This window comes from Mus musculus, chromosome 9 (assembly GCF_000001635.26).
Source record: "Mus musculus strain C57BL/6J chromosome 9, GRCm38.p6 C57BL/6J".
Taxonomy (NCBI): domain Eukaryota; kingdom Metazoa; phylum Chordata; class Mammalia; order Rodentia; family Muridae; genus Mus; species Mus musculus.
The window spans coordinates 65,385,118-65,397,579 of NC_000075.6; the positions used below are offsets into that span (position 1 = coordinate 65,385,118).

The window sequence follows — 12,462 nt, forward strand, 5'->3', positions numbered from 1 at the left end:
GGTGTATGCTGAGGCCGAGGCTGCAGGACCCTGAGTCTGGAAGGTCCAAGGCCAGCCTGGACAACATAAGATCTCATCTCAATAAGTACAGAGTTGGAAGACACACTGCAATCTCAACTCCAGTACAAGTGGAGGATAAGAAATACAGAAATTCAAGGTCAGTCTTGGCTTCATAACAAGTTCAAGGCCAGCCTGGGCTATAGGAAACCCTGTTTCTAAATAAATAAATAAATACCCAGCCAGCAGGGTGCACACACACACAAATAAAAATAGATCTTTTAAAAAAAATCCAGGTAGTTTTGGTGAGATGGCTCATTAGTTAAGAGCACCGACTGCTCTTCCAGAAGACCTGGGTTCAATTCCCAGCATCCACATACGCAGCTCACAGCCATCTGTAGTTCCACTTCCAGGGGATCTGACACTCTCTCCTGCTCTTTCTGGGCATCGGGCTCACACATGATGCACAGATACACATGCAGGTAAAACACTTACACAAATAAAATAAAACTAAACTAAAATGTTTAAAAAATACACCACACACACATACATACACACACACCACACACATACACACACACACACCCTACCTACACACACCACACACACACACACACACACACACACACACACACACACACACACACACAAACACAAACACACCTTACCTTTAATCCAAGCCCTCTGGAAGCAGATGCATCTAGATATAATTGAGTGGAAGGACAGACTGGTTCATACAGAGAGTTCCAGGTCAGTTAAGACTATAACATGAGACCTTGTCACTTAAATAAACAAACAACAAGCCAGTTGGAGCCAACATTTGACTCTAACACCAGCTGGCTGGCAGACAAGCAGGCCTGCCCTAGAGTGAGCCGCATGAAATCCTCTCTTATAGTGCCTTGGTTTTTCACTGGTCTCTCACTGGCACCTGTGGCTTCCCAGTTAAGTAAGGCTGGCTGACAGGGAGCCCTAGAGACTTAATTACTTTTGCTTTCTCCGCACTTGGATTACAAGCCCATGGTACTTTGATTGGCTTTTGTTGTTGTTTTGGTTTTTGGTGTCAGGTTGGCCTCAAACCCACTATGTAGCCTAGGCTGGTCTTGAACTTCCAATCCTCTTGCTTATGTAGGTTCTAGGAATGTAAGAAGTAGAAAGCAAAGTCAGGTCCTTGTGCTTACAGGGAAAAAAAACCCTTTAAGGACTGGATTCTCCTCAACTCCCCTTATGTTTCTTAGCTGCTGAGATACCAGAGCCAGGGGTCTATGTTTTCATGCTTCCTGACTACCGAGACAGCACTGGACAGTGCTGGGATAAGACTTCCCCTTGGGGTCCTGTCCCCACGCTCAGAGGTAGCTTGTCTCCCAACAGCTGGATCTTACAGCAGTGCAGTTAATTTGCTGCTGCTCCTGAGGAATGACAGCAACTTGAATAAAGCAATTAGGATGAAAAAGGGGCCCAGCTGCTTGGGGCCAGAGGAAAATAAACAGACTGGTTCTTTGTGTACTCCACCGCCAAGAGGAGCAATCCTTCACTGGTGATTAGCCTTTCCAACCACAGCCTCTTCCCCTTCTGGGGAGGAAGAGAAGTGCGGCTGCTGTTCTCAGATCCCACTCCTCCCCGTGTACAGCTCATCCTTGCCTCCTGAAGTCTTCTCTGCCTTTACAACTCCCCTCAATCCTCACTGCCCTACCAGAAACTCCTCTGAAGTCCGAGGCTTGCTCCGTACCTCTCCCAGGGTCTTTTCTATTGGTCTATTGACTCATCTAGTTGTTCTATTAGAAGACATCATTAAATCCGCCCCATTCATCTAACAGATGGTATACATCTTTGCTACATTGTAGACCCTGTTCCTGGTACTAGTGATGCACCAGTGAATAACATAAACAAAAGTTTCTACCCTGGAGCTGGGAACATAGCCCAGGGGTAAGGTGCTAGTTTAGCATGCTCAAAGCCCTGGGCTCAAACCCTAGCAGCATGGGTTAAGATACCTGCTCTCATAGAGTTCACATTTTAGCAGGGAGAAAAAAAATAATAGGTGAAAATATAGCAGAGAAGATGATGTTAAACGCTATAGAGGAAAACAAACAGTGACTGGAGAGAAAGAGAAAGAACTCAGAAGAGAACATACTGCTCTTTCAGAGAACCACATTTTGGTGTGTGTGTGTATATGTGTTAGTCAGTGCTCTATTGTTGTGAAGAGACACCATGACTATGACAACTCCTTCAAAAGAAAGCATTTTACTGGGGCTGGCTTACAGTTTTAAAGGTTTAATCCATTATTATGGTGGGAGCAGGGTGGCACACAGTGGGAACTAGCTGGAAGTTCTATACCTGGATCTGCAGGCAGCAGGAGGAGAGAGAGCCAATGGGCCTGGCTTGGGCTTTTGAAACCTCAAAGCCAACCCCAAGCAACATACTTCCTCCAACACCCATTCCAAGGGCTACACCCATTTCAACAAGGGCACTCGCTGATGGCTAAACATTCAAATATATGAGCCTATGAGGCCCACTCTGATTCAAACCACCACAGTATACCTGTGCACATATGTGTGCAAGAGAGTTTGTGTGCATGTGGGCTTAAGTGTGCTTACACACATTCCAGTGTGCACATGCACTTGCTTGTAGGCCAGGAGACTGTTGTTATTTCTCATCTGTATTCCTTTTATTTTTCTTCCTGAGAAGGGGTCTCTCCTTGGCCCGGAACTCTCCATCTAGGCAAGGCTGGCTGGCTAGGGAGCTCTGGGTACTTCCAACATCTCTGCCTCGCCAGAGCTGGAATTGCAAGCCTACGGTTCTACATCCAGATTTTTAAGGTAGATGCTGGGGGGGTTAACTCAAGTCCCTGTGCTTCCAAGGCAAAGATTTTTACCAGGTGAGCTATCTACAGTCCCCCTCATTACCTTTCTTTGTTTATATATATATATATATATATATATATATATATATATATATATATTTTAACATAGGCTCTTGAGACAAATTTAGGGCCTTCTATTTGCAAAGCAAGCACTTTACCAACTGGGCTATCTCCCCAGTTTTGCTTAAAAAATTTTATTTTTATTTTTGAGGCAGTATCTATGTAGCCATGGCTGTCCAGGAACTTGCTATGTAGAGCTCTACCTTCCCCTATCTCCTGACTGCTGGGATTAAAGGTATATACCACCACACCTAGCTCTTGCTTAAAATTCTCCAACACTTAAATAAGTCAACTTAGGGGAAAATGCATGAACATCGAATAATCATTACTATACATAAAGACACTTCTGAGAGAAGGTGCCGCTCTCCATGAGCAACAGTCAAAGTGTAGAGAGCCAGTCCGGCAGGCCCATCAGAACAAACCTAGAGTTCACTGAGTTGAGAACGAGCCCCTGAGCTGACAGACCTTACTGCTATACATGACATGTGTTCAGTATTGGTCAGGAGGCATGCATGATCAAAGAGGCAGTGCTCCGGCTGCTGGGGAAAATGTTCCATCACCTGGAATTAGAGTCAAAGGAGCCCAGTGGGTCCCTATCACTTTGGGGCCGGGCTGAAGAAATGAATGCAAAAACTGTTTGCCTAGAGTCCATAGGATACAAATGTCAGAGTTTATTGTTGTGATTCATCAGACTAGACTAAAAGGCTAGACAATTCCACACTCCCAAAGGCAACTTATTTCAAGTTTGGGATACACATCAGGGAAGAGGTAGCAATCGACGGCCCAACACAAGGCTCCATGCTCAGGGAGTACCATGCCAAGGCTGTATTCTCGACTTCTGAAGCCAGGGTTTTCTATGAGCCTTGAGTCCTGGAGGATAGAGACTATACCGGACCATTGAGAGACATTTACCTGGGATATGGCCAGGCTGTAGGGCTGAAGCAGGCATCTGTAACAGAAGCTGGGTCTGGGTATTGCTTTTAAGATGAGAGCTGTTTAACAGCACCTGTCAGTCAGTAGCAGACCCCTAACTAGTGGTTCTTGTAAGACTTCATTTCATTCCGCAGGCAAGGGGGTGCCTGGCTCAGTTAAAAGTATTGGACCCCTACGCCTTCTATCTGCAAACAGGTATGGCTGCATATCCAACACAGAGATCAATGAGCAATGCTGGCAGCCAAGTCAGGAAAACAGGAGCTGGCTCAGGCAAGCCTGCAGAGAGGAGGTGGGTATGGAACTGACAGAGAGGAAGAGGGATAGCACTGTAGGCTCAGGGAATGGCCACAGCAGAGATTACAAGAGAGGTGGAGCCTGTGGCATATCTATGAAGAAATGCCCTGAGAGGTCAGCAGGGCTAGGCTCCATCCACCTTAAGTAACCTGAAGTCAGGAGATTAACAGTCTACAGTTACAGTGATTACAAAAAAGATAGGTCAAGGATTTACACCCGGGTACTCCCTTTCCATTCCAGTCCTTAAAGCTACTGTAGGGAACCCTTGCTCCCTCCCACCTTCTTGCTTCAGGCTCAGCTGAGTTTCTTTTGCTATAATTTAGTCCAGCCTCACTGGCGAAATGCCTCCATCTTCCGCTGTTCAGCTTAAAAAGGCTGGAGCTTACCAAGATCCTGTCTTGTCCAGTCTTCCCCCTCTCTGCTCCTGAAACACTCAGACTCTGTGATCCGAAGCTGTTCTTCCAGGCTGACTGCTTCAGTATTCTTCTTACTGCACGGTGCGTTGTTTGCTTTTTAAAATCAGCATGGTGCTGTCAGCTTGTGGGTGGAGGCAAATTATGTGTAGACCTGTTTTCTCATCCTGACCTTTGTGTTAAGAAAGCTGGTATTGTCTTCAAGCTTCTCTGTGCCACAGCTGACAACTACAGGCCAATGTTGTATTGACATTTTGTGCCTGCTAATTAGCAGATTGGTTTAACATCACTTAACCCACTTCTAGCTATAGTAGCTATAGCTAGACTTGTATTCGCCTACAAGTCCGGATTGCTCAAATTGTAACCCCACCCTTTTCCCTGAGATTGTGACCCACCAGCTCCCAACAGAGCCCAAGAGATTTAAGGACCCAAGCACCTGTGTTGCTCAGGGCTTCGTGGACACCCGCACCACCAGAAAGCAAACCTGAGTGTCTTAATAGGGAAAAAGGAGTTCCCAAGAGCTCCCCAATCACACAGTCAAGGCTCATGAGGACACCGCCAAGGTTCATGGAGACTTGTGTTATCTTCTGAAGTCATTCCAAGCTCACAACTCTGGCAGTGCGGTGGCCACAGGTCCAGTAGTGCCAGGAGGCAGCCGCAGAAGAAAGGTCTGTAAAGAGCCAGGCCGAGGAAAGCCAGCCTTTTCCCTGAGCAGCCGCCAGGTGCCATCTTCAATGGCATAGACCAACGTGGATACACGGTTGACAGTATAAACGGTGTCCCCACGCACTACAGACGTGAAGAGTGCTCCCTTGCTGTTGACAAATTGGCCAGGTAGCGATGTCCACTGGCCTGTGACCAGGTTGAGGCAATCGATGGCACAGTGCAGGAAATCATCGGAAGGTCCATTTCGTACTACATAGAGACTATCGCGATGGGCCACCATAAAGTGACCGTAGCTCTGTGAACGACACAGTTCAGCCACTGGCAGCCACTTGTCCATTTGCACCACATACTCGACAACGGCAGTGATGTCTGCCGGCCTCCACAGGCACACGAAGAGGCGGCCACGTGCCTGGGCACAGGGAACCCCTGTAGCCGGCTGTGGCAAGTCCGCCACGAAGCTCCAGCAACCTGTGGCGGGATCATAGCACTCCACGGAGCTCATGGGTGTCCTCTGGAATTCGCCACCAATGGCATAGAGGCGGCCTTCGAAGCCAGCCAGCGCCATATCATAGCGCGGTTGGTGAGGGCTGGGGAATTCGCACCAGGTGCCACCCTCTGGGTCGTAACAGAAGCCTAGCTCCACTACTTCCTTGCTGGCACCACACACGCCACCCACGATGTAGAGCTTGTTGCCCAGGGTGGCCACACCCGCCAGCAGTGTGCTGGCCTCCAGGGGCAGCGCGGCCAGCGTGCGCCATGCGTCCTCTTCCTCGTCCAGGAAGCACATGGTGCGCGACGCATCCTCTAGGAAGCCCGGTGTGGGCGTGTGCGTGCTCACCGCCACGTAGGTGCTGGGTCGCAGCGCCGCCACGTAGGCTCGGGCCTCGGGCAGCTCCAGTTGTGCCACCAGCTCGTGCGACCCGTCGCGGATGAAGAGCGCAGCGCTGTGGAGCACGTCGCGCAGGCCGAAGGCGGCGGCCGCGTCGCACAAAAGCGAGCAGTTGTCCGACGTGACGCTGTGCTCCAGGAAGCGCGCGAGCGCGGGCGCCTGCAGGAACGCGGCGCACTCCACCGCCTGCAGCAACTCGTCCTCGGCCGCCAGCGCCGGCCGCTCTCCGCGCAGCACCCGCAGCGCCGTGCGGAAGCCGGAGGCGCTCAGCGCGCCCAGGCGCACCTCCGCGGCGCGCGCCTCCCGCATGCCAGAGCGGAAAAGCCCGCGGAAGAAGCCGCAGTGCTCCACCAGCAGCGACTGCTCCGCCTGGAAGAGTTGACCGTCCACCCACACCTGCACTGGGACCTCGGGGCCTGGGGGCATGATGAGCCAGAGGGGTGGAGGCTGCTGCCGCTGGGGGGCCTAGATTTGCCAGGGGCCACTGACTCTGGGGCTACCCCGGGGCGGGGAGGGGAAAAAAAAACTTCCCTGGGGGTTATAAATACCTTCCTGGCTAAAGATAGGATCTGCTCATGTGATGTGGCCCGCAGGCTTGGATAGCCTCCGAGCCCAGAGGGCATCTGGACACCTGTGTGGTCATTCAGTTCCGTTAAGAGACTAGTGACAGGGCCGAAGAGATGTTCAACAGGTTCTTGTCTAGAAGCCTGGTTGGCTTGGGTTCAACCTAGAACCTACATAAAGGTGGAAGGAGGAAACCCCCTTCACAAAGAGGACTCTGACCGCTGTATTCACTGGCGTTCATCCCACCTCCACAGAGACACAGATAACTTTTTTTTTTTTTTAAAGAATGAATTCCCACTGTGTTGTGGGCCTTACCAGGCCTGCTTTTAAAGATATCGTATTTAACTGACACTGTACTAAGCTGTATATACAACACATGTACCTCCTTGGCTCTGTTTCCTCGCCTTTAAAATAGGGCAAATAGAAACATCTACACACAGTATTAGGACAAATGCCATAAGGGTTCTGGATGAGGCCTGGAGAGTTTATATGACTTGGCTAAGGTCTTTCCGATGAGGACAAGCGTTCATCAGCTCAAAGGAGTGGGGAAGGCAGGTTGAAGGGAGAGACCAAAGAGGACCAAAATAAATGGGCAGCCTAGGAATCTCAGATATGTCTATGCTTATGCTTGCTGGATAGCCCAATCTATACCCCACTCCCATTTTGCCTGCATGTATGTAAATGCATCACAGACATGCCCTGGGCTTGAATACTGGAAGACGATTTCAGATCCCTTGGAAATGGAATTATGGGAATGGAAAAGAAAAAAGAAAAGAAATTATGGGAATAAAGTCCTGTCCTCTGGATGAAGAGCAAGGGTTTGCTCTTAATGTTGAGTGGTCTCCGCAGTTCCATCTCAACCTCTTTTTGAGCCCTTTCCTTTCATGTAACAGAGCATCCAGTGAGCCCTAGAGGTGGAAGTTGCCCCTCTCTTGGAATGGAAATGGGAAGCTAGTGTTGGTTTTCACTTGCCTGACCCCTCTGTGGCTGCCACTGTGGGTGATACGTACTTTGACTCCTAACCCTTGCGACATTCATGAGTAGTTACTCTGGCCCTCTGCCCAATATCCTTGGTGAATAGACAATCTCCACTTACTTCACAGCAACACTGTGAGCTGGATTTCTTCTCTAGATCATGTCTGATATATCCTAGGCTGGCTTCAAATTTGCTGTGCAGTAAGGATGAGCCTCCAACTTCCATCTCCCAAGTTCATGTGCCACTATGCCCAGTTTACGTGGTGCATGCTAAACAAGAAGTTTGCTTGCTGAGCCACACCACACAGCCCTGAACTAGATGCTGCTAACACCCCCATTTGCTAGATAAAGAGGCTAAACTAAGAAAGGGTTTAGCCCACGACCAGCAGGTGGCAGACTTGGGGCCAGAATGCAGCCAGTTTGTGTATGTGCCTTAACCGTGCTGCCCTGGTCCCTCCTGGACAGAATTCAGGGCAGTGAAAGGAACCCCAGGTTCACGAATTCCCAAGAAGACCTGGTGAAAAGTGTGAGAAAGAGATCTTGCCCAAGATCTTGCAGCTTGGGACAGACAGCCCCAGGCTCTCCTGCAGCCCTGGTACTTTTCCAACTGTCCACAGCTTTCCTGGTTGACCATCTAATACTCGGTCCCAAGATGTCAGATGAAAAGGAGTTTGATGACTGCCTTCTCCTTCCACTTCACTCTGGGGACCAGGCTTTGATAGGATGGTGTATCTGTGTGGGAAGTGTTCATCTGGCTCCTGGTTTGGGGATGGTGGTGGAACAGCTATGCATTACCAAAAAGGCAGCAGGAGGAGGGTAAGAGACTCCTCTTCCCTGTTAGGACACAGACATAGACCCCACAGATAAATCTGCAGACCCACAGCAAATGTGCTTCCCTTAAGGCACACTCTAGTTCACCCCATCAAAACAGGCCTGGGGTGTGGGGACCACTTGTGTGAGCCTGGGAAGCCGGAGGCCTGGAGGACACTGCCAGAAATATCTCAGATGCTCTGCCCCAGGGACCAGGCAGGAAGAGGGGAAGGAGATGGGGGTGGGGTGGGCAGAAATCCCGTGGGTACTATCCCAGGCCCTCTGCCAGTGTCTCTCCTTCCCTGAGACCAGACATTGGCTGGAAAGGCCCAGAATGTTCCAGGCAATAGGTATGACAACCCTTTCTTGGGGACAAGTGGACATTGCAGTGTCAGCTCTTTACCTGTATCCTTGTTAGGCCTTAGTGACAGGCAGAGTGTCTGGGAGGCGTCCAGATGAAGGGGGCTTTTCCTCAGTGTGGGACTTGACTGAACTGTCTACTGGCCCTATAGGCTATTCCCCCTCTAGACTGGCATCATCTCTCTACCTGCCTAGCCTTGCCTCAGAAGGGAGAGGGGCTAGAGAAAGCAGATTGTCAGGCCAGGGCTGCTGCATAGCTGCCATCAGCTAGCCTGTTTCTGACACCTAGCAGAAGACAGGCAGAGCCAAATAGAACCACCATCGGCTTCTACTAAGAGCAGGAGGCAAAAATCACAAAACCCTTCTAGACTGACGCTTATTCTCCAATCCATAACCTCCCAAGTCAAGACCTCTTGAGTGGGTGGAGGCTCATGCACACACCCTGTTTCCACCTTCCACAGCCTGATGATGGGGAGGGGTCCACATAGGGTAGAGATCATGGTTCTGCATCTGAGCTGAGTGAGGCTTTGCCCTTTGGTCCTACCCTCAGGGCCCCAGCTGGTGGTGTGTAGAGCTGGGAGTTTCCTCCTCCCAGATCCTGAGTGGCCCTCTGGGAGATGGAGAGGACAAGGAACCGTCTTGGCTGAGGGCAGCCCACAGAGTTCCCAGGCCCTGCCTGATCCTTGTCTGACCTCTAACAAACCCCCCTCTCCAGTTTGCACTCCCCACACTGAGAGAGATGGGGGTAGGGACAAAAGGCAGGCAGGCATCAGGCTCTGAGCCTTGGAGGAGCACAGACCTAAGCCTTATTCGTATCTGCAGCTACATGGTCAGCACCCAGTAGGGTCTTTACCACCCCTCCTTTTTTTTTTTTAAATTAAAAAATGTTTAAAAGATATATTTAGTGGCTGAAGAGATGGCTCAGTGGTTAAGAGCACTGACTGCTCTTCAGGAGGTCCTGAGTTCAAATCCCAGCAACCACATGGTGGCTCACAACCATCTGTAATGAGATCTGATGCCCTCTTCTGGTGTGACTGAAGACAGCTACAATGTACTTACATATAATAAATAAATACATCTTTTTAAAAAAAAGATGTATTTATTTAATTTTTAAAAAGATTTTATTTATTTTATGTATGAGTACACTGTAACTGTACTTACATATAATAAATGTACTTATATATAATAAATAAATACATCTTTTTTTAAAAAGATGTATTTATTTAATTTTAAAAAAGATTTTATTTATTTTATGTATGAGTACACTGTAGCTGTCTTCAGACACCAGAAGAAGGCATCAGATCCCATTACAGATGGTTGTGAACCACCATGTGGTTGCTGGGATTTGAACTCAGGACTTCTGGAAGAGCAGTCAGTGCTCTTAACCACTGAGCCATCTCTCTAGCCCTATTTATTTAATTTTTATGTGTATGAATATTTTGCCTGAATGTATGTATGTGTACCATATGAATGCCTGGTGCCTGCAGAGGCCAGGTGTCAAATTCCCTGGGACTGGTGTTACAGATGGTTGTGAGCCACTAGGTGGGTGATGGGAACCAAAACTGAATCTTCTTTTAAAAGAACAATACGTAACTGCTCAGTCACCTCTCTAGCAGGGTCTGTTCAGTGGAATCCTGAACCCCAACCTATTGGAATCCCTAGTGAGCCACGGGAAATCCAGATTCTGTCCCAGAAGAGCACTGCCTGATGGGAGGAGACAGACATAACTCTTGTCTTGGGAGAAAACACCCTATGGTCTGATGGTGGAGCCTCTTTCCAGCTGTAGTGAAGACAGTACACGGGGCAGGGAGTACCTTGCAGCTCCTGGAGTTGGGAAAAGGATGCTTACCTGGGCCTTCAATGCTCTGTGGCCACCAATTTGCCAAAGCTACACAGCCTCTCCAGTCCTCAGTTCCACTACTGTGGAGTGGGATTTGCCAATGACTTCTAAGGTTCTACTAGGTTTTGATATTGTGAAGCACCACAGAGCAACAATAGAAGGCATGTTGTGCTGTGACCCAGGAGAAGATGCCACAGAGTTCCCAACAGCTTAGCTTTATGTGCAATTGCTTGTGGGTATCTTGGCACCAGGAAAGACTTACAAGTCCTACACTCCTCACCTGTTCATCCCTTACCTACTTTGCACATCTACTGAACACTGGCCGCATGCCCATTGCTGGGCCCAACAACGCAACCTCCACGTTTTGAGTGTCTGAAGTCCTCTATAAGAGCTTTGATTGAGGGGGCTAGACAAGAAGAGTTGAGCTACTTGCCCGAACAGAATAACCTCTCTTGAGCGAACCTTTTCGTTTTGAGACAGGCTCTGACATAGTGTAGGCTCCTCCCGTTCTCCTGATCTCGTAAGAGAGAATGAACTTAAACTTCTGATCCTCCTGCCTCCAACTCACACCAGCTGGACTTAGAGACCTGTACCATCAGGCACTAGGGTTTACTTGGTGCTGGGTGGGGACTGATTCCAGGGCTTCGAGTGAACTGAGCCCCAGCCCAAGACAGACTCTAAGCAACTCTCCTACGTCACACAAACTCAGAAGTGGTAAAACCTCTCATCTGCTGGACCTGTGCTGGCTCCCCCTTGACCTTTGCAGCGCTCCTGCAATGAGACAAGTTTTCTCCTCATGGGCCCCATCTGGAAAGTCTGCACAGGACTTTAGCCAGCCGGGGGATGTGGCTACAATGCGGCTCCTACTTTTCCAACTCAGAGGAAACCCCTTATGCATCAGCTGCTCAAGCAAGTCTAGTCTGAGGTATAATGTAAACAAATCCCTCTGGTACCTCACAAGCGTTATAACAGCTGGTTTACTGTGAATCCCTCAACAGCTAGACCAAGTCAGAATTCACATCCTGGCCAGAAAAATGTTTTTTGTTTTGTTTTGTTTTTTTCTTGCTTAGGAGGGACACTGCCATCCTGTTTATACCCTGGACCCTCTGCCTGCTGGCCAGGTTTCCATGTTTTTTGTCTTTTGTTTTCTGACTGGTATAACAGGACCCCCCAGAACTTAGTCAGGCCCAGACCTTAACAGAACCGACTCCATGATGGAAGTACCATTCAGGCCACAAAATGTGGCTCATATACAGCACCACCTGCCCAAACAAGAACAAAGACCTGATTCATTAAAGCCCATAGTTCTGGGAAAGTCTCTAACTGCTTTTCTGGCTTCTGTAATTCTGATTCTGGCTAACTGTTCTTGCTAACTGATATGTGTCAACCTGGGAAATAGTTCTGTGCTGAAAAGCTCACCCTGAGAAAGGCCCAAGGCTACACTGGGATCCCAAACACCCAGTGTAATTGCTGCCTAACTAACAAAGACTTTCTATTAGCTTAACAGCTATGGAAGCAGGTGGATTCCCCTCACAGTGGGTGAATGGGTGACAGCTCACCATTATGGGCCAGGAATGGGATGGAGCTAGTATGCCCTTCCCTCTCCAGCATCAGTGTTTTCCAGAATACAGGCCTTCAGGGTTCTAGAATTTACTCAGGCCTGCCAAAATCACACCCCAAAATTTGCATTTATCTGCCCATTGGTATTTATAGACAGGGACATCAAAACCCAAAGAAGGGCTGGTCCATTGCTGCTATTGCGTTGCAAAAAAAGAAAAAAGAAAGAAAGAAAGAAAGAAAGAGA

General features: G+C 48.9%; 1 protein-coding gene across 1 annotated transcript; it reads right to left on the reverse strand.

Annotated features, from left to right (window-relative positions):
• Window positions 1-3,566: 3,566 nt before the first annotated feature.
• Window positions 3,567-6,535, reverse strand: Kbtbd13 (kelch repeat and BTB (POZ) domain containing 13). Its single transcript, NM_028974.1, has one exon. It carries the CDS (start codon window positions 6,533-6,535, stop codon window positions 5,159-5,161), a length of 1,377 nt encoding a protein of 458 aa, NP_083250.1. The 3' UTR covers window positions 3,567-5,158.
• Between the last annotated feature and the right edge of the window lie 5,927 nt (window positions 6,536-12,462).